The sequence below is a fragment of the Plectropomus leopardus genome, chromosome 17 (assembly GCF_008729295.1).
Source record: "Plectropomus leopardus isolate mb chromosome 17, YSFRI_Pleo_2.0, whole genome shotgun sequence".
NCBI lineage: Eukaryota > Metazoa > Chordata > Actinopteri > Perciformes > Serranidae > Plectropomus > Plectropomus leopardus.
The window spans coordinates 8,547,573-8,569,847 of record NC_056479.1 but is presented as its reverse complement, the minus strand read 5'-3'; the positions used below and the strand labels follow the sequence as shown (position 1 = coordinate 8,569,847).

General features: G+C 42.1%; 1 protein-coding gene across 1 annotated transcript in view; it reads left to right on the top strand.

Moving 5' to 3' along the window:
• Positions 1-1,797: 1,797 nt before the first annotated feature.
• Positions 1,798-22,275, top strand: part of syt3 (synaptotagmin III) — a 37,737-nt gene continuing 17,259 nt past the window's right edge. The window contains exons 1-6 of the mRNA XM_042505840.1: positions 1,798-2,040; positions 7,805-8,160; positions 10,292-10,716; positions 16,344-16,739; positions 19,349-19,457; positions 20,971-21,147. Coding sequence (XP_042361774.1) covers positions 10,566-10,716; positions 16,344-16,739; positions 19,349-19,457; positions 20,971-21,147 — 833 coding nt within the window. The 5' untranslated portion in view covers positions 1,798-2,040; positions 7,805-8,160; positions 10,292-10,565. The remainder of the gene's footprint in view (positions 2,041-7,804; positions 8,161-10,291; positions 10,717-16,343; positions 16,740-19,348; positions 19,458-20,970; positions 21,148-22,275) is intronic.

Here is a 22,275-nt window from a genome sequence, read left to right as displayed (position 1 = left end):
GCATTGAGATTAATTTTTGAGCCAAATACAGGTAGAATTTCTGTACCAAAGTTTGGTATAAGAACTGGATGTTCTCTGGGCTGTGTGACCCATTAGGTGTTGTTTGGGGACAGTCTGTGAGAATGATTAATTCATTAGTGTGCTGTCTTTAAATATGAAGGTGCTTTCCTCCATCTTGACAACAGGACTCACAGCAGGACTTTCTTTTGACCCAAAAATGATTAATGCACAAGCTCTATTCAACCACACAACCCTGACTAATTCTCTGTGCAGATAAACAACAGGACATGCAGTAAGTAATTAGAAATCGGGGAACGCAAAGAGTGATTGGCAATCTAAAAAAACTCAGCTATACATCAAACAGAGAACAAGAATCAAAGGCACACACTGTTCGCCATGCTCATTTATTATGGCAGCAGGCCCATATGCAATGAACATCTTGAGGGGCAGAGGGATGACTTGTCTTACATAACGGCTAAAGTTGGCACTGTCTCAGTGGCAGGCAGACCAGAAAACCTAATGCAGTGGTTCACACATGTTTTCAACTCATTAACCCGAAGGATGGCATGCAGACCGTCTTTTAATTATCTTGTCTGATAGATTTGATGAGATTTTTGTTGATGAATGTGATTTGATACAGAATTGGACATCTGGATATCCAAAATACATTCCTATTACATTCTCCCACTGCTTGATGTACAAATTCGATTACAACTGAATTACAGTTTTCCTCATTTTGGTTAGCACTCCATTTGGGGAATAAGTCAAGGACCGAAAAGGACACCCTGAGGAACACCACTATAAAAACAACCGTTTTGAGACAATGTCTAAACCTATGCCTGGTCGACCGTAGTGGTTCCTCATTATTCTGCCAATGATGTTACCATAAAAAACACAAAACATTTTTATGTGTCCCTCTCTCCAAATATGAGGCCTGCCGGAATATCATAATCTAATCACGACTTGAATAAGACTGTGTCTCATTCTAACAAGATCATGGCCTCTGTATACCTCAGCTGCTCTTCTCATTGAGGTTTCCATGGTGCACGCACACACGCACGCACGCACGCACGCACGCACGCACGCACACACACACACACACACACACACACACACACACACACACAGAGGCTAAGAGCCATGTCCTCTTTCTGGCCCAGAGCCAAAAAACATTGGCCCTCCATTCCAGCTCTGCTCTCCAGTGCCTGACATCCAAGCAACACCTCCTTCTCACACTCTCCTATCCCCACCTCAACCTCCACCTCCTCCCCCTCTCATCCCAGGGATGAGACCATAAAAAGGAGTAAAAAAACATTTTATCTGTTCCCCGATCCACCCACCTACCCCACCAACCACCACCACCACCATCTCTCCAGGGGCATCTGCAGGAGTATTATTGTCTAATCACAGCTGTAATATGACCAAACAAGATCCTGGGCCCTTCTAACCCACCCGTGTGCCCTCCAGGCTGAGTGTCCATTACCCTCCACCCCATCCCCAGACCCCCACTCCTCCAGGTTCCCAGTAATACACACAAACACCAGCACACGCCACCTTTCCCTCTCTGGCTTTCTCTCTCCACGCCCCACATACATCAGTATGTCTTTAGCACTGGCCGGGCTGTATAGGCGGTGAGAGGAGAGACAGAGTATTAGTATTCAGAGCACAGGGAGGAAAAAAAGGAGAGGGAGCGAGCAAGCAACCGAGTGAGAGAGTGAGAGGGAGGGGATAGTGAAATAGAGAGGAGGAAAAAACACAAGAAGGGGGGGAAATATAAGAGAAGAACACAGGAAACAGGAGGGAAACGCGGGGAGGGAACAGATATCATATTGTTCATTTCTCTCTCACAGTCTGCCATCCCGGTAGCGCGGCTTATTGCTCGGTGAGTCTTCGAGGGAGAAAGCGAGAGCGAGAGAGAGGAGGGGGTGGACAGAGCGAAAGAGGGCGGAATGCCCCTTTACAAGCGTCGCATCTGACTAAAACAGCGGAGAAGCTCGTAAAAATTGGACAGGGAGAGAGACCGGTTTCTGCAACGCCAAGGTAGGAAGATATTCCCTTTGTTACTCCTGTAAGCAGCATGCATTTGGCTCTGTGATATCTGCGATGTGTGCGTTCTTCGCATCATCTCTCCTTTGATCCTGCATCCCGCACTGGGCTCTGCTGAATATGTCCTAAATCTAGCAGCATGTGTCTGTTTTCCATTAATATTTAATGTATATTATTTGTGCATCACCCAGGCTCTTCCATATTGCATTCTGCCGTTGGCAGGTATGTGTTTCGAGCATATAGTGGGATGCATGTTGTGTGGAGGCAGCCTGTACGGGCTACGTACTAGCCTTTACAACAGATAACAGGCTCGTATCTGTATTACAACTGTATCAACAGCAGCTATCCTTACAGAAGATGATGATTTAACTTTTTTTCTTCAAAACGCTATTCGAGAAAAGATGAACAGACAGCGGGGTGCGCGCACGAGCACGCAGAAAACACACAGAAGACAGGTTGACGTGCGTAAGACGTGCGTAATTCCCCCCCTCCACCCCACCCACACCCCAACCCCAACCATCAAAGGCACAGTTGCTTTGGCTCCTACCACAGAGAACCATATTTATGCAAATGGGCAAAAAACCCCAACCACTGAGACACACTGACTCACCGACTCTGACATAGCGGTAGGTGAAAAATGAAGTGAGGGCGGCCCGTTGTCTGTGTGTGTGTGTGTGTGTGTGTGTGTGTGTGTGATTACACTCCCTGTCTGTAAATAGGTCCTGCTCTGCAGCTCCACTGGCTGTGCAAGAGACAGGAAGAGCAGCACCAGTATCCCAGGGTTCCTGGCTGGCCACTTGCTCTCTTTTTCCTGTCCCATGTTATTGACTGTTAAGACACTTGCAGCTCCAACAGGCCCAGAGTGGTGGAAAAGGTGCGAGAGCCTGAACAGCAACCTGTAATATGTGTGAATGTAGGATCGAAAGGTACAGATAAAAGGAGGCTGTGTCTGCTTGGATGTGAGCGGGTATTTGATTGCATGTTTATAAAGATATATGGTCTTAAGAAGATATTAAGGCCCGCTTGCTACCCCCTTCATGTTATTTATTTGCTGAAAGGGTGTTCAGGAGCTGAAAGGGTGTCCAGGAGCTATTATAGGAACAACCTCGAGGCTTAGGCTCGGCAAAGCTATTACCTCTAGTCAATAGACATTAATATCCCTACGCTCAATCTTGGCCTTATACGGCGCCGTCTCTGTCCTGGCGAAACACAGTACTGCTCCACTGGAGTAACCAAAAAGATGTGTTGTAGTAGCTGTATCTGTTTACCCCTGTGCATCAATCTGTCACAGCCGAATGAGCAGAGAGGAGCGATGATAGCATTGTCTCAGACAGATATCGCTGTGGCCCCGAAAGGAAGTGATGCAAAGCAAAAAAGGAGGATGTGCCAGTACCGGTGGAGAGAGGTCACGACCTCTATGAATCAGGGAGAGTCCTGACGAATGGTGGATGATCTAAGGGTACACAAGTACATCGATTTGAGATGCTACACAACATGATACAGCACAGCAGGGTACAGCAGAGCAGACAGATTCAAAGTCTGGAACAGAGAGGAGTGGGTCACAGGGCCAAGTTGCCTGTCTGTGGAATACAGCACACTGGAAATGACAGGTTATTAAAGAAAATACAGTTAATGCAAAAATTGGCATGAAAGCATGGACATAAGAAGTGTGAAATTTGCTTAAACACTTGAGCAAATTTGCAGACTTCAGAACAAGAAACAACAACAAAAGCGTACAGGGTAAGGATGAGAGTTTCAATAAAAGATGACTTCCAGGTGCAGATGAAAACAAAAGAAAGAGCGTGGCGGCAGATAGGAGGACTTGAAAGCAGGTTCAATGAGATCCGACTGAAACATCCTATTAGGTATATCCAATGGATTAGTCCCCTTTGTCTACAGAAGCATTATGTTCTCACAGAAAAAAGAGGGGTCTGACTGGTCTCAGTTAAATTTTGCAATTATGAAGGTGTTCCGTTCTGCCCATAAAAATAGTTAGACATTTAAGCAATAAAAGGTATTAGAGAGAGGATGTGAGACAGAAAAGGACTTTTATTAAATGAATACGGATATGATCTTAAACCTGCCTGATTGTTAGGCAAAATTAAATTCAGAAGAACCTCAAAGTACTGCTGTTTCCACTGCTACAGCTAAAAGTATTGATCCAGTAAGGGGTGTAGCACCAAATTCTGGGCCTTCTGGGCATAAGCAGTCTCTGAGCCCCCCCCCCGTCTTCTCATGCACCTTTTGAAGTTCTTTTTTTTTTTTTTACAAAGTCAGTTTGCTGTCTTTCTCTTTCCTTATTTTTCCTTTCTTTTATTTCTTCGATCCCTGATTTCCTGTTTTTTGAGGAAAAACCTGACAGTGTATGTTGGTGCTCTACCAGCATAAGTTGTAAAGCACTCTGCTTTAGCTGCACTTAGATACAAATCCTAGTGCAGGGATGGACTAATCCATTTTGTACCTTTAAGGTGTAAAAGGGGTCTCAGACAGCCTCCATTACTATATTTTTTTATCCAAAACTCAGTCTTTCAACTGATTTATTCAGCCAATTTCAATTTAGTTACTGCAAACAGAGGTTTCATTCCAGGATTTTCAAGGGCCCTCCTCCCACTGGGGCCCTGGATAATCATTCCCACTTTTTTCCCTCACTGTAACGCCCCTGGATCCAGTTATCTCTGAACTGGAAAAGCTAAAATTGTAGCAGACTCACGTTTCACGAATGTCATTCATTACAAAGACAAACATATAATTTGACTAGCAAATGAAATCCCAAGTGATGATATGAGGTTGCAATAGATCACAGGTTTGTGGTAAGCATCTGAATGTCTTCCACTTCTTATTCAGCAGACAGCAGCATTTCAAATGCCTTATCACTGTAATTCCCAAACCCAGCTGAGGTGTGTGATTCATCCCTCAGAGACAGATTGCACATACAGATTTCAGTCGCACTCTCTAACATGATCCTTGTTACTGAAAACCTTGTCCCCCTGGGTTTTATCAAATTCACATTTGTCCTGCTCGAGGATTCTTGTTTGTTTGTAGCTGTTTTTCGGTGGAATTTCTGAGCAACGGAAAAAAACACTGGAATTCTAGTCAGAGGGTGTGCTGAGCCAAAAAATACGAAATCCAATACAACTACTCAAAAAAGAGCGAGGGGGGTGCATTCGATATTAGATAAATATTTATTGGTGTATGCCCCAGCAATAACAAAATGGCAGTACTGTGTCGAGTTTTTTTTTTTTTTTCCCTCACATTTCGGGTGTGCTTCCTCTCTCGAATTTGTTGGGTTTTCTCGGCTCTCTGTGCACCTGAGGGTGGCTCCAAATCTGTCCTTCCAGTGCAAATACAAGAATGATCCCTTCATTATGAGAGGATACAAATATAAACGCCTCATCTGCTTCATCGCCTATAAGCTAGATTGAGGATGTAACGGCTGGACTGAGCCATTAAAAATTAGACATTTAGCTGATGCTCTTATCCTTAGTGATTAACAGGAAGGGCCAGCCAGGGGCTCAGTGTCTTACTCAGGGACACCTATGCAGAGTGCAGCCTCTGTTGCACTGATATACCCTTGAATTTTGGTTTTTATCTATTGATGCTTGCAGGGTGTCTGGTCCTTCTCTCTGGTGCAACTGGCCTTTTCCCCCCAAATTAGCTCATGATCTGATGATCTCCAATAATTGGACACTGACCTCCCTCTTCTTCTTTCAGTTATGTGATAAGACCTCTGTATACAGATCCTCCTTTCTCCATAGTCTGATTAGACTGTGACCTTGTGTGCCGTCATGTCTCCTCTGCCCAGTCGGACAGTGACCTCGCTGGACGACAGGTCTGTGTTGCGCTCGTCCCCTGAGAGTTATTGATCCCATGCAGAACAGCAGTCAATGGAGCGTCTGTGGGAGGTTTAGTGTTGCTCTGTACACTACAGGGGGAATGTGCATTTCTGGGCATGGTGCTATTTGGATGGAATGATTCGTCAACATGCTTTTGAAGGCATATTTATCTGTGAATAACCAGCCTCAGTAAATATTTTGCTTGTTGTAAATTGCATCCCCGAACCCTTGATTACCATTGTTGCTGTGTCACCCCTCGCCATCAGCTTCCTATGTTTTTCTCCTGCCCTTCTTTGCTCCAGTTTTTTCTCCACCCTCTTTATCTGTCTCGCCTCCAATTTAATGTCAGCATCTCTCTCTCTCTGTCTCCCTCTTTCTTTGTCTTGCTACACAATCGTTCCTTCCGTCTGTCTGTCTCCTCCATTTCTTCTTTGCCTCTCCCTCCCTTCTGATGCTCTCACTGGCATTTGAGGCGGCCAGGATTGTGCCAGACAGCCATTCCTCAGATTGAGATATCCTGAGTTTTAAAGTCACTCAGACAGATTTACTATCTTAATGGGAGAGAGTGGTGGTGAGGAGGGGTGAGAGGAGGGCTGGTGTAGGATGTAAGGTCTGGATGGCGTTTTGATTCCCTAATTTCTGATTCATTTCTGCAATAGGCTGAGCCGAGATGGACAGATAAATAGACTTTGCATTATCTGGGCTGCTTTTAGACTGACAGACTCTCCTAATGTGACAATCAGCTTTTCAAAAGAGACAGGGACAGAGGGTGAACAAGAGAGGTAAAAGGTGTTCCTGTCTTCAAAAGGAGATGGAGAAAACTAGAAAGGGAGTGGAAGCATTTCTTGTTTCAGAACTTGTTCAGAGTGAGATATGTCTTTGCCTAATGCAGTGATTGATTGATGGGTGTGAGAGGGATGGACACATAAGGAGCTCTTTGCTAGGAAGGTGCCACTCAATGCACAAAGACTGACGCTGACATTTCACAGAACAACATACATCAAATGATCAATAGTCCTTGGCCTGTCCGACAAGGCACCTTGCTTGAGAAATAGGTCCACTGCTTCGTAAGGACAAAACAGCTTGGTGGAAAAGTGAGCTGACCTCTCACCATGAACATTGTTTTGCCAGTGATTTATTTTTCAACCACACTACAGCTTGTACAAGATTTTTTTGGCGAGACACATTCAATAGCAGGGTTTTTGCAACGGTTTTGTATTATTAGACACAACTTTGCATACACTCTTCTCAGTCAGAGTCCCTGGAGACTCACAGACTGTGAGAAACTGGAGTTTGGGCATTGACCTGCTTTTATTTAGACAGAATGAGTTCAAAAATAAAGAAAGTATGCTAAAGAAGTCTAGTTCCTCTTGGATAAAAGGACAAGGAGCACACACATAAGGCAGTCAGACTTAATACATCTAATTATACCTCCATCTGATGTTTTAGGAGATTTTGTACCTTAGTTTGGTTTTGCAGTTTGTCTGTGTCCATCTTTTTCTGTCTCTTCAAATTATCAATATATCCTCATAAAATTGTTTGTATGGTATCCTATAAAATTGTGCAAAGAACAACAGTTTCTACATTATCCTGCAAATTAGTGCCCCACGAATGATGTTACATACTTAACCTAAAGTAACAGAGGTAAGGTTTAGGCAAGTTAGAGAACTGTTGTTAGGTTTAGTTCACACAGTTCACACAGACCCGTCCACCTGCCTACTTACGGGGCCGCTTCCTTCTTTACTCCCGTCAGTGCTGGGTCACCTGATTGCAGCCTTCCCAAATATGAGGGTTAAACACAAATTACTGGCTCATAACTACATGTGTTATTTACAAATTTTGATGCATTACTTTTCATGGAAAAATAGTACGAAGAGTAAATGAGAACAGCCTGATCATACTGACTGCTTGATTCTGTTTTTCAGGTGATGTTGGAAAACTTCAAAAGAGTTTCCACCAGTTTGACAGTGGGTGCAAATCCACGCTGATGTGTTGGAGAGGCCTTGAAAACTGATGTTTCCAGTTGGAGCTGGATGACTAAGAGGTTGACTCTGTTCCCATTTTTAAGTTTAAAAACAAAAGCCACTTGTCTGCAGGCCAGCGTTTTTGGACTTGGAAACATTAGGAAAATAACACGCTAAAGGTTATGCATGCACTGCAGGCATAACTCAGCATCCCTTGGCCAAATCTATTTTCAAAGAAAATTTTACATGAAGAGTGTCTTCGCTCTGGCTTGCAAATTCAACATGGCCCAGATCCTCAAGAGTCGAGTCTAATAAAGGTAAAATACACAAACCATGGGTTTATTACGTTATTAAAGCTGATGAAATGCTTTCAGTTGGATTGTTTCTTCAGTACAACATATAGCAAGATGTAAAGCTAAATCTGAGGTAGCTGGCTGTTTTTCTATGCAATAGACCAAATAGGTTGAATTATTAAAAAAAAAAACACACACACACCTTTTAAAAATAAAAGAAAAAACAGTACTCGGTCTCCTCCACTCTCACATTGTTTGTGGTTTCTTCAGCATTTTCGTAATTAAGGGAATTAACACAAGACAGCTCATAATTATCTAAATTACTCTGTAATTACAGTAAAGAGTGTTTTGCTTTGAAACATTACATGAAGTTTCAGGATGATTGACCCACTGGTCAGTTTTAGAAACCAAAAATAATCACTGTATCCCCACAAGATCATTGACAGTAGGGCTCGTTGTCATTAACTATACACTATGTTGAGTGAGTACTCAAGCATCTGAGATTATTCAAATCAAGGAGACTGATGTTTATGCAGCAAAAGTGGATGAGTTTTCCTTTGTAATGTCTCCATTTATACATTTTGAAAATAAAATAGAAACTCAGTAAATAAGTTTTTGGAACACTATCAAGTACACAATTTTAGCTTTACAAAGTTACCCATCATTTATCACCTTCACTTCCCAAAGTAGGAAGTGTGATCCCAATGATTGATTTTAAGTACTGTCGAAAATACAGATGTCCCAATTTCTATTAAACTGAATAGAAAACTGAAGCTGTATTGAGGCAATGCATTGTAGTGCATAGCTTGCACCACCAGAGGTCAGTCTCTACTGGTGAAACAGGCAACTGAGCGGAGAAAGATGGCAACTGGTAGTGGTGGGGATAACATCACAGGACTAATAAAAAGCTGGCAGAGAAAGACAGTGAGGAAAAACAGCCTATAGACCAGCATATTTTCACATTTAACTCAGGAAATTAATTGATTGTTGGAACAGTGGACTAACTATGACAGTTTTGATGAGTTTAATTTTGTGTCCATTGATTTTGAATCAAGCAGGTTTTATGATTATTTCACAAGACACTTAAGATGGTCTTAGTTTGGTGAAAGAGAGAAACTTCAATAAAAGTTTAAGGTTGTATTTGTCTTTTTCAAAATGGAAAATAGATGTGACAATATTTCCTTCACTGACATTTTGTGACTGTAGATTTAACAAAAACAGGGGATGGGTTTTTTTTGGACCTTTTAACTTTTTTTTTTTTTTTTTTTTACACAAATACTGTCATAAACCATATACTCTGGTGAAATGTCAGAAAGGTGTAAGGTATAAAAAAATAGATAATGCCCAAGTGAATATATCATGTACTGTTTTGTTGTTCAAAACTGGTTTAATTTATTTATAGTATATTTAAATTTGCATTAGATTATATTGTTGATAATAATATGAATTAAATGAAATTAATTGTAAAAAAAGGGTTGCTCTTAGTGCAGAACCCACTAAGCATCAACACCCCTGGATGACTGTGCAACTAGTTCTTCTGGCCACACATAAACCATATGTTGATTTTATTTGGCCATGAGCCTTCTGCTGCCATCCCTTTAAAATGGAAGTAAATGGAAATTAATTTGTGGTGCTTAAAGCATTGATTATGTAATGTTTATCAAATGCAACCTTGCAGAAATGATGCCTTGGCATATGAAGATAATCCACAAACCTCAAAACAGTTTTTCCAAAATTGTTTTCTATAAAGTAAAAACACAAAACAATAGTAAGGCTTTTCTTTTGTGGTAACGGCAGTGGAGCTCACTGCTAGATAAGCGGTGAATATGTTTTTTCCTCATAATATGGGTAAACTTTTGATGTAACCTTTGCCAATCTCAAAGGAAATCAACCAGACTTTAACATTTAGCTGTACTTATAACAAGTTCTTTCACTTCTTACATGATGCCAGTTGTCTAGCATCACTCTTTATAGTGTATGCTAAAGTGATATTATGTAGCACAAGAGCCAATGATCTATCAGGGACACACTGATGGTTTTGGCATCAATGCTCTCGCTTAATGGGTAAGGTGACCAATCTGCCAAAGAACTTGATTTGTACACTTTTATGTCCTTACACTTACGTTGCCAGTTTCTCTCCCTTTATCTCTTCCAGGGAAAGTGAGAGGGGTGGGTGTCGCTCAGTCACACATGGGCACATCAGTCTGGTCTCTGTGATCCAGACCAAGGCACCCTACAGAGCCCCTCGTGTTCTTCCTTTATTGCCACTGCCCCTTCAGCTTCCTCTGCCTCGTCTTTCTCAGTCCGCACCTTGTAAAAGGTGGACGGGCCAACAATCTACTTACCCAGGCGCCGTCCGATAGGTGAGGGCGGCGAGGGCTGAGCTGTCATTGGCTGGCTGCTGGTGAGAGTGCGATGCGGATTGGAGGATGTCGGGGGACTGGGATGAAGACCTGTGTAAGAAGGCGCTGGTGTTGGTGGAGGAGCTGTGCTTCAACTCCCCGAGAGGTTACAGCCAGAGTGAACGCTGCCAGGAGTTCAGCTACCTGCTGAGAGGGCGCAACAGACAGCTGGACACAGGTAACTGACACACCTGGGGCATCTCATAAATTGAGTTTTACAATGTCTGCAATTGTCTAGACAGACTCCTTTTCAAAGTATCATGAGTATGAAGAGAGATTTTCTCCTGTTTGCTCTGAGAGGATTCAGAGGAGGAGGATACAGTTAAGAACAAGACTAATGTCTCATTTCCACAGCATGGCGTAATGTTCATAGTGTGCGTGTACTGTGGGCTGCACTTTTTTAAAATCTGGGTTGAGCAAATACAAAATTTGCTATTGATGGTAGCTGGGCTATTTAAATATGGTGTATTTATGGGGACCAAAGCGTCCCCAGAAGCACGTTGAACATTGACTACAAGCAAACAAACAAACAAAAACCCTGACTGCTGGACTTGAAGCAGTCACAGTCGTCTGAAGGATGTCAGACTAACGATTTAAACAATAAACTTTCAGGGGGCAGCCTGACTTATTAACAGTAAACACAATCTACTGTTACACTGATAGAAATGTCATTAGTTTTGCAGATATTTGGTCATGATTAGAATTTTGTCTTGATAATGGGGCTAGATGAAAAGTCAGGGGACCACCAGCGTGATTACAGTTAATCCTGGGGGAGACATGAATGTCTATACAAAATTTCATAGTGATCCATCTAATAGGCAGACCAGCACAGTCACTCCTAGGGCCATACCATGCAGTGAAATTTGCTTCACCCTGCCTCAAAGCAATACTTCATCCACCCTTGCTGTATCAAAGGCTCTAACATCCTGTACATTTGAAAGGTGGCTTGTACTGTTTGGTAGTCTCTGCTTCATCCAGAACAGAGAGTCTGTGGTCAGAATGATTCATGTCCGTTCAAATGTACTCCAATGACAACATGCTTTTACAATGGAAATAGTGTCAAGACATCTGCAGAAACTTCTCAAACATCTCCTGCAGAATAAACCACTCCATCTATCCATATACTTAGTATTTATTATCATTTAAAACTAACACAACTGGTGCAGATTTTACATGTAATGTTTCCAAGCAGACCACAGCTGCTGCACTCTGTAAAGGAGGAAACTTTAAATTTAACAGACACCTTTCAAGGCTATAAGAGGCGAGTCTTTGATATTGAAAGATTTTTGGAATCGCTTTAAGGAACTGATCACCAACTCAAAAGGAATTCTGTTAATATGGGTTGCATTGAAGATTTTAAGTACTCCTTATGGTGGGAATCAGGATATCACACCCTGAAATGGACAAAAAACACACTGCTGAAGCATAAATGTAGTATGTTTTGTCATAAAAGTAGTAACAGCTGGAAAATTGACTTAAGCAGAAACATTTCAGGATTGCCTCAGCAGTTGTGGACACGTACAGCAACATGACATCTGTTCGATTTTAAGGTATGAGAAGGCAAATGTTAAGATGAGTGCTAATGTTTGGAGATTGTTAGAGGTAGTGTGCACTCAGAACAACAAACCATGAAATATTCATCTGCTAGATTGAAATGGCAACGGTACAAGTCCATCCCATTTCTTTTACGAGCCCCAAAAGAGTCTCAGTAGAATTCTGGGATTGTTATCTGAGAGCTGGATTATAAATATATTTATTTCTTCTTCTTTCTTTTCATTTTTTTTTTTAACCAAACTAAGTAGGTGCATGATACTGCACTGTGGAATATATTGTGTGCAGAGTATTGTGTGTGGGTTCTCATTAAAGCATTTGGAAGAGCAATGCGCTGTTATGCAGATTAGCGTGGATATCTGTGGCTCAGTGTAGATTAGCCTGGATTGGCTGCATGTTGCCGCTGGAGATTTGGATGGCTCTATGAAGAAATGTCACACCATGGTTTTAGGCGTTGGCCTCCTCGCTTACCAGCTGTGCCTTTTCGGTGTTTGCTGATGGAAGTCCCTGAACCCTCCGAGGACGGCGACCGCCGAAAGCTGTCAGCGAATGCCTTGTGTAAGCAGCGAAGATGTGTTTGATGTGGAGCAATGTACAACTCCCAGTGGGCTTGCATCATTTGCTGATTGACAGGGAGTCTCAGTCCCTCTTCACAGTGCACTTCAGAGGCCTCCTACCCACCCACCTACCCGCCCGCTGACTCGCTTTTTATGCTTTGTGGATTAGGGATGGATCTTTGGCAGGATCAGTGCTCGTGAAGGTACAGCGACTGCCCTAAAGAGAGACAAATGGAGGAGAGTGGTTTGGCCCCGACAGTCCCTGTGCACGTTTGATCACAGCCGTGTCTTATCTGTGCTCCCTGATCTGCCAACCACACACAACCTACTCCTCTGCCTCCTCGCTTTGTTTTTCCCCCTCCAGATCAATACATTAACCTTTCTCATCCTAAAACCCCTCCCCTCTTTTGGTTTCGCTCTAAATCATTGTCAGGTTGTTTTCCTCCATCGCTCTGTTCCTTGACTCTCTCCTTCTCAACCATCGCCTCTTTGGTTTCTTCTCTTTCACACATGGCGTGGTAGTTGCATCGACTTTATCAGCCTTCCTCCCCCTTCTCCTCTGAGGAAACGGAAAGGGAGAATAGACCTAGTCAGCTTATATGTCTGTTTCAACATGTGTACCAATCTGTTTTCAACCTTCTCCCTGTCTTTCTCAGCCCTGCCGGCCATTCTGTCGTTTGGACTGTTTTTTCCTTTCACTCCATTGCCCATCATCACCACAGTCCTTTCTTGATGTTTTCTACCTCATCCTTTCCTGTGCCCTCTTTTCCTCTCCTCCGGCTTCATCAATTTTACCCTCCTCCCATCTCCTGATCTCCATCGTCACGTTCTCTCTCTTCCTTTTTTCCCCCCTTGTTCCACACTTCCCACCCCGTCTTGTTCACCACCGCGACAGATCGATGTCCCCCTCTCCCTTCCCCCACCTCCGCGGCCCCCAATCATATCTTTTGAACAAGTGCTGATTAATGACATACACAGACTGATGAATAATTCACCAAAGAGTGAGCGAGGAAGGAGAGGAGGAGAAGGAGGGAGGGGGGACAGAGAGAAGGTAGGGGTGATGAACAAAGAGACAGTCGCTGAGGAGAGGAATAAAGTCAGAGCGTGCAGAGGCAGACAGCATGGGAAAAGAAATGACAGCGAGGAATGAGGGGTGTTTGAGGGGATTATATAGAGGAGAGAGTGAAAGAGAAAGAGAGAGGGAGGGCGGGTGTAGACAGAAGGCGAACCAAATTCCAGAAGACGTACCCCAGGGCTGGAGGATTGGCTGCTGTTGTCTTGTTTTCACTCATTTGCTCTCAGTCTTGTTGTCAGTCTGTTACAGATAAAATTCCATTCTCTTTTGTGTGATTTAACAGTGTTTATGTCATTGTCACGCCTATAAAGACACTCTGAATTGAAGTAAATGGAAGGAAAAGGGGGTTAAAGAAAATGAAGCCTCTTTATGAAGCTGGTGAGGGTCTCTGGGAACATTTTCCTCTCACAGTAAGACACTGCTGTTCTACACAAAGGTGATGATTGGCCTGCCCGCAGACAGGAAAGATTGTTAATTGGTGGCCCTAGTCTGGACGGAGCCCAAGATGGTGAGAGGCAAAAATTGCAATTAGACGCTGCAAGGTGGGAAGCATACTCGGTTTGCGAAATCTGCACTCTGTATCGTAATGAGTCTTCTTGGTCTACTTACAACCTATGAATATTCATGTTAGGGGCTCTGGGCCTGTAGTTCATTGTGGGCTCTGATTGGTTCTTTTGTCAAGACAGTCATCAGACCCCAAACATGCTATTTATAAAGAGACTTCAAATGGCTCAGGATAATTATAAATATTCATTGTATATTTAGTCTATTTATTTATAAATATTCATGGAATATTTAGAGGGTATTTACAAATTTATGAATTCATGAATTTACGTATCATAAGCTCCGACATGTGCGGTTGTGCACTTCTAAGCCATAAACAGAACTACAAAAGTTCCCCATCTCTGGAGCTGATGTCGACTCTCTTTCATTTCTGCTCTCTTTGACAGAGGCTGTTGCTGGAACTGTCCGGCAGTCTGGTGCTGAAACTGCGCTTTTCTTTTATTCTGTGTACTTTTTCATCCGGATGAGTCATTCCTCCCTCCTCTCCAACACACACATCCTCTACCGCCCCGTATTCACCCCCCCACCCGCTACCCCGACGCCCCCAATCCCATCCACCCCTCAAACACAATCCTTGAGCCGTCACAGATTAAAAAGCGCATAACCATGAGGAAATGCAGGATGACATTGCATAGAGACATCATTACGGATGCTAGTGTGTTTTTTTTTTTTTATTGTTTGCCCCCCCCCCACACACACATCTCCCACTTGCCTCACCTCCTCTCCTCCCCTAAGAATATCCACTCCACCAATGTTTGCCCCCATTTTAAGCTCAGGATTTTAATGTGGGATATGAGCTTCAGGGGATCGTTGCATCAATTTACGCCTACAGCGGGTTCCTTCTGCTGCTCCGTGATTTGTGATTTTTGAGACACTGCCGTGATGTGTGCTCGTGAAGGGGGTGTATGGATTGTTGATCGTGCGGTGGCTTACTGTTGATTTGCAAGGCATAATGTGTTAATAAATAAATACAGGATGTGCACTCATGTGGTTTCGTTGTTGTTTTTTAGCCAGTGTAACAGATGACTGGCGAAAAAGATCCATAGATGGCAGGTCTGTCTTTGGTTTAGAGTTAAAAATCTCAATGACTACCCGAGTGATTGTAATAAAAGTTTCTATGGACATTCATTATTCCCAGACAACGAATCACCACAGTGCAGTTCACATTTGTGGTTTTGAGTGACTTGTCTCAACTTACTCCCACTGTACAAAAATTAAACCAAAATATCCTGGATATGGCTGCTGTTATCTCGCTCTGGTGATGCATTTTGGAGCCAGAGTCTGCGTAGTAGCAATCTCCGTATTGAGTTCTGTCTCACCAATCGTGATCAATCGTGTCAATCATGTCCTCAAATCCCCCTTTTTTTGGATAGCATCAAATAACCAATTACAACCAAACCTATTGGAAAAATGAACACTTGAACAAACAGCTGGAATAAAAAAATCTACCCTAAATGACAAAAACCATATTAAGGAAAAATTTATTTGACATGTATTATGAGTTTATAGTTTGGCCCGTGTCCCTTTCACCAGCATGTAGGGGGTGAGATTTATGACCTATATTGCAGCCAGCCACCAAGGGGACGATCATGTTCTTGCCACTTTTGGGTAGTTGCTATGTCGTCCATCTTTATATAGAGTCTATGTTTATAATTCATATAAAACTACTGACCGCCTTATCAGCCTCAGTTGTAGTTTGTCTTTAGTGTTAAATAGGTGTTAGCACCACTAAGCATGCTATCACCAGCATGATAGCATGCTTAGTGTTGCTAATTGGTCAACTGGTGATCACGATATAAATTATACCTGTTAAACATAATCATGTTAGCATTGTCATTGTGAGCATATTGATGTTAGCATTTAGCTCAAAGCACTGCTGTGCCTGAGTACAGACTCATAGAGCTGCCAGCGAGTCTTGTGAAAACTACAGTCTCCTCATACAACTTTATAATGAAATTTCTTTCTTTGTGTGTGAACACAGACTTTCAAATGATGAAGTTGTGGCTTCTTTTTGTTTGTCTTTAGCTTACTCCCCCTCCTCTCTGTCTTCCTCTGTAGAGATCTCTGTCAGTCTGCTGTCGGTCATTGTGACCTTCTGTGGCATCGTACTCCTCTCCGTCTCCCTCTTTGTGTCCTGGAAACTCTGCTGGCTGCCATGGAGGGACAAGGAGGGCGGAGGCCTGAGTCTGACGTCGGGGTTGCTACCCGGAAGCGCTGGTGTCGGAAGCCTCGGAGGTGCCGGAGGTTCATCACTTTTACCCCCCCTGCTGCAGAGGAAGGAGGGCCACTCCTCGTCCTCGCTTTACCCCTCCCTGGGCCAGCAGGGCCAGCACCACCCACATTTCTCTGACTTGGTGGGGCTGGAGAGGGGGGAGGTCGGAGGCGTAATTGGTGGGCCACAGGATACCCAGGAGCCCTCCTACCTGGACATGGACTCCTATCCCAACAATGCTGGTGAGAGAAAGAGAGCACGCTCACAGACATTAGGCACTCTTAATCCCAGTCTGACTGTACAAGTAATTTAAAGCTGTGGTCAATAACTTCTTATTTTAATACACTCACAGGGTACTGAATTTAATACATTTACCTTACCATATTAGGAATATTACTTTTTCATGTTAGCAGCCTAATCTCTTATTGCACACAGTTACAGGAGGGAAATTTGGGAAAAGGTACTCTTTGACTTTAAGATGAAGTGTCAATTACTGCAATGCCTGCCATGTTTTTATCAAAGGATTCATTTGTTTATGACTCAAGCAGCATATTGTGCAAAGACATAATAAGCTTTTAAAGAGGGTTATGAGGATTATGATTTTTCTTATTTCCTGTCACATATATAACGTAAAATAATTGGATGTTCACATTAAACGTGGCCAAAGTTTCAAATAGTGAGGTAAACATATGTAAAAGTAATCCATGTGAGTAAAAACTCAGGCTTCAATCCACACATTACATTACATAGCCTACTGCTATATGTAGCTACATGTTATTGTCAGAGAATGATGTTGTTAATTTCTGCTTGATTTTGGATCATATTCCTGCTGAAATGTGTCTGATTGTGAAGATTTTGGTTTAGAATCTTTTATTGGTGATTTTGTTGAACTGTAGAAAGGGTCACAGCACTCCTACAGTCATTTACCGTTTGCAGTGGTAGCACAGAGACTCTGTTAGCCCAGACAGGAAAAACCTGGATATGGTGACCAGTCAGAGCAGACGCAGGTGCTAAAATGGAGCATCTCAGGCAGAGGGTCAATACAGACATATTCAGGCAGATAGTATGGGGAAAATAAAATAGAATAAAAATAAAAATAATGAGAAAGTGTTTTCTGAATATGAATTAATGTAGACTTGTTCACATAAAAACCCAAATTACAAGCATGAACCTAAAAATGAGTGTGACAGGTCCCCTTCAAGGTTACTTGAAGTTACTTGGGTTACTGCTAACATGTCAACATATAGTTGTTCAAGACTTTATTTGTGCCCTAGGAATCATGTTATTTAGCTGCTAAATGTTCAACTTTCCTCACAAGCTAGTCTTAACAGAACGTGTTTGCAGCCTGACACGGCTGAACACAAAGTTCATGTCATGAAACTGAACCAAACAGTAAATGTGCCATGAAACAAAAACAATGAGCTCAAAAGCTCTCAAGAGCTGTCGTGCTGGCTCATCACCCTGTGTGGGTTTGTTACTACAAGCAACCTTTTCACATAACACACAAACTTTTTTTATTTAAGCTTCGAGTATAAAAAATAAATACACAGATTTGAGCAGTAACAACTAGTTGATTGGTCAATTGACAGAAAATTTACTGGCATCTATTTCAATAATGAAATTGAAAAAAAAATGGTATGTAACGACATTTGTCAGTGTTTCCTCATATTTTTTATTTTGGCTAAACTTAAAAATAGTAATTAGAAAAATATTAGTTGCATCCTTAACACAAATACACATGAAGATATTGTGGTGGAAGAACGACAAGAGCAGGCAAAGATCTTTCCAGTTTAGACCTTTATTGACATGAAAAAAAGGCAGAACCAGTCTGCAGAGTTGTGTTTTTTGAGAGACAAAACTTTATACATGGTTAGGCACTGAACTGACATCCTAGCAGTGTTCATTTTCACATGAACACCTTCCTACTTGTGTTGACATTTGTTTGTTAAAAACAAGATAGAGATATTACATATTCCAGTAATATTTGAAAAACTAGGTTCAAATTTCACCCCAGGGACAAACTACCACTCCAAGAATTATACCATTTGGCAAAAACAAGAGTCAATTTTTGGCAAAAATAACAGTTAATGACTCCAGGTTACACAAAAATTCAATACTAGTTCAACTTGCTTTGTAAGTGTCTACTTCAAATTGTTATTCTTATAAGAGAGTGTGAGTATACAATTATGTAAAATATACCACAAAGGTTTGCAACTCAAATTTGGATGGTTTTTAACTTTAAAGTAATAGTTGTGCATGTTGTGAAATATTCTTAAGCTATACCACAAGATTAATGTAGCTTTAAGAGATCCTTCCAAGAGAGCATGTGATGGTGCGTTGGTTGGAATTGTTAGCTACAGTAAATAAGCCGCAATTAGAACAAGAAACAGTTTTAGGAGCTGTAACAAACTGATGTCAGAGAGATGTTCACGACACGATTTGATGAAACAGTTCAGGTGACAGCTTTGAGTTTTCCCCCCTGCTGTTGTATTTATTCTGGCTGTCAACACCGGTGCAGGTTGTGTATTATTATTCACAGTCAAATGTTTGCTGGTTGCCTTTTTTGCAGTTGGATGTGCCCTCTTTCACATCTCTGCATTATATGCCTTTCATGCTGGCTCATAGTGTGCTATTGTAAACATGTCTGCTCATTCCCTCCCTACTCTCTGCTGTTAAATCACCCTCTGTTAAATCAATGTAATACAATCAATTCAATCGATGATGCCGCCCCTGCATTACAAAAGAAAGACATCACTGTTAGCCGCTGTAGTGACTCAGGCCACAATGGCGCTAACAAAAGAGACATGTGAGTCATCAAGGATTGTTTTTGTCCATTTTGTCACTCTATTAGGAACTCTGAAGCTGAGTCAGACGTCTCCAGATGTCCCCAACTCAGAGGTTGGAGCCCAGCCCCATAAAGACCTGCCCAATGCTCACTCCCAGCAGCAGGTCACCTCCAGGTCAGTGTGAGTTTACTGTATATGTGTGTGTGTGTGCGTGTATGGCTCTATAAGAGTGTGTGTATATTGTTCATTGTGTGTTGTGTCTTTTTTGCCATTGAACTCAGAGATGTAGTGATGAATAAAAACAGGAGTAAGCCTAACCTCCAGCCAGTGATCAAAATCGACTGAATAACACGTGATCCAAATTTAGGGGAAGGAGGGCTTTACCAGCTAAAGTTATGTTTTTGTAAGCGCACTGATGAAGACCACACTGGTTGATGTTGGCTTTAAATTTGCTATCCTTCAATGAGGACTTTTGAGTTTTGTAAATAATCTAAGACTTTGTTTTGAACCTCAACCACATTCGTTTTATATGAAGTTTAATCTTGAAAAACAGCTTTTAAAACTTGCGGCGGTATTTAAGGTCCAGTGTATGGGAATTAACCGGATAAATGACAGAAATGGAATATAATATGATAAGTATGTATTCTTTATCAAATGATCACCTAGAAATTAGAATCATGTTAGATCGCTTTGTTGTACCACTATGTTTCTACAGTAGCCCAGAGTGGAAAACCCCAACACTGGCTCCAGATAGGGCCATTTGCATTCTCAGGTTCTCAAGTTCTCAGTTTCTGACGTTCTCACATTTCTGTGTCACTCATGTTAGTTAGAAGCCACTCTGCGATGAGCAGCATTGGAAAAACACATTTTTTTAACGTGATAATGCCTTATTCAGTGTTTACTGGTTTAATTCCTGACGTCCATTTGTTTTGGAGAGGAAGAGACCAATTGGTCTCAAGGTAAAAACCTCTTGAACGCCTGGATCTTAAGTCTGCAGGTGCTATAGGCCAGTGGCTTGTCTCCCAGGGACTGAACAGCATTTGAAAAACACTGATTTATAACGTGAAACAGCTTTATTCAGTGTTTTTTTTACTGCTTTAAATCAACTGCTCTGTTTGTTTTGGAGAGGGTGAGACCTCTATGGATAATTCAGCTTCCGTTAAAAACCTCCTGAATATGAGCACTGAAGGAATTCTGACCAGGAGAAGTTTCAATTGGTCGCAATCTTCAATCCTCACTGCCAGACACCACTAAATCCCCCTAAATCTTACACACTGGACCTTAAACAGATTTTTTAAAATCACAGCTGCAGGTTTAAATGCCACAAAAACAGAAAACATCCACAGAAAACCTTTTTTTATTTTTTTAAACAGGCACTTTTTCATTGTTTGTACTCTAGAAGCGTCACACAACTGGCCTTGATTTAAGTAACAAGTATTATGATGCATACATGTGTACAAAAAAAGGTGTGCAAACTCTTATGCAAATAAAAGCAGTGGGTAAACTCCATTTAGATGTTTTGCCCACCACAGCATGTCTGATTAAGCTGCTGAATTACACTATTGCATAGCACTGGTGTGTGTTTGTGTGTGTGTGTGTGTGTGTGTGTGTGTGTGTGTGTGTGTGTGTGTGCGTGCTGTGCTCTCTACTTAATATTCACCCTTTGAGCTCTTATGTGTCTGTTTAGGCCCAAGCCTATGACTCACCAGCTCTCCAGCCCTGATTTCCACGGTGAGGAGAAGGAGCAGGTAACCAGCATTGGGCAGATCAAACCGGAGCTCTACAGGCCCAAGGGCGATCAGGGTGAAGGCAAACAGGGCGACAACTGCGGCAAGATCAGCTTCCTCCTGCGCTATGCCTTCAAGTAAGTCAGTGAGCTTACATCTAAACAACCTACCTGCTTTGTCAGTGTCCTCTTATGTAAAAAGTGTGGACTTTTAACATTAATAAATTATTGCCACAATAGTTTTAAGATACAAAGTTTAACTGTAAACAGTGAGGCTATTACATCACCACCGGGTTAGCCTAAAGACGCTGCATCAGCGTCTGTGTGGAGTGCCCATTGACTTACTGTCTGAAAAGCTGCACACCTCTTGCTTTGATCAAAATAGTGCAAAACACAAAAGTATTCTACTGTTCTCCTTCACATGTGCAGATGCATGTTTCCCTCTGCACAGTGTTACAGTTGGCGGGTGGAGCTCAGTAAAAAATAGTCCCTATATGAAACTGCTCACAACATGGTCTTGAGTAAAGGGATCATGATTTCTGGAAAAAGACATTGCCGTTGAGTTTTTCCATATTCTATTTTTTGGCACTTTGAGCACCACAAATCAAGTGCCATCTATCCATTAGATAGGATAGGAGGCAGATATCTCCAGATGTCTCCAACACTCACACCAAGCACAAAGGATAAAATAGATAAAATATGTGTTTTTGATTTTGTGCTGAACTATACCTTTGATCCTTGAAAATGAGACCTGAATCTTGTTTGATGAATCCAACACCGAGTGGAACTAGTTTTGCTCGTCGCTGGTGAATGTTGATGCATCTGTTTTTGCACCACTTTGATCATAGCGGTGGGTGTGCAGCTCTTCAAATGCTAAGTCAGGAGGGCTGAAAACAGACATTGGTTTGCTGAATTTCTTTATGCCACAGAACAGAGAGTGAGGGTGCTTCTTGGGAAAATATCTTTCAGCGTGTTTATCCCCTTCAGTAGACACACAAAAAAAAACCTTCAACTCAAGTAGAAAATTGAGTTTGTGACAGTGAGGGGTTTTTTTGGGAAAAACACCAGCTAACACACCATGAGCATGAGATGTGAGAGGTGACTGGTAGTTGTTGTCTCGACAATGGTGTCTTCTGTTTATCATAATCATGCTGAAATATTTAAAAATAAGAGATTGGCTGCAATAAATGTAAGCGAAAGCAGTGTCTGTGGCTTTTATGTACCATGTGGCACAGATTTCTGTAGTTACTTTCGTTTGACCCCTTT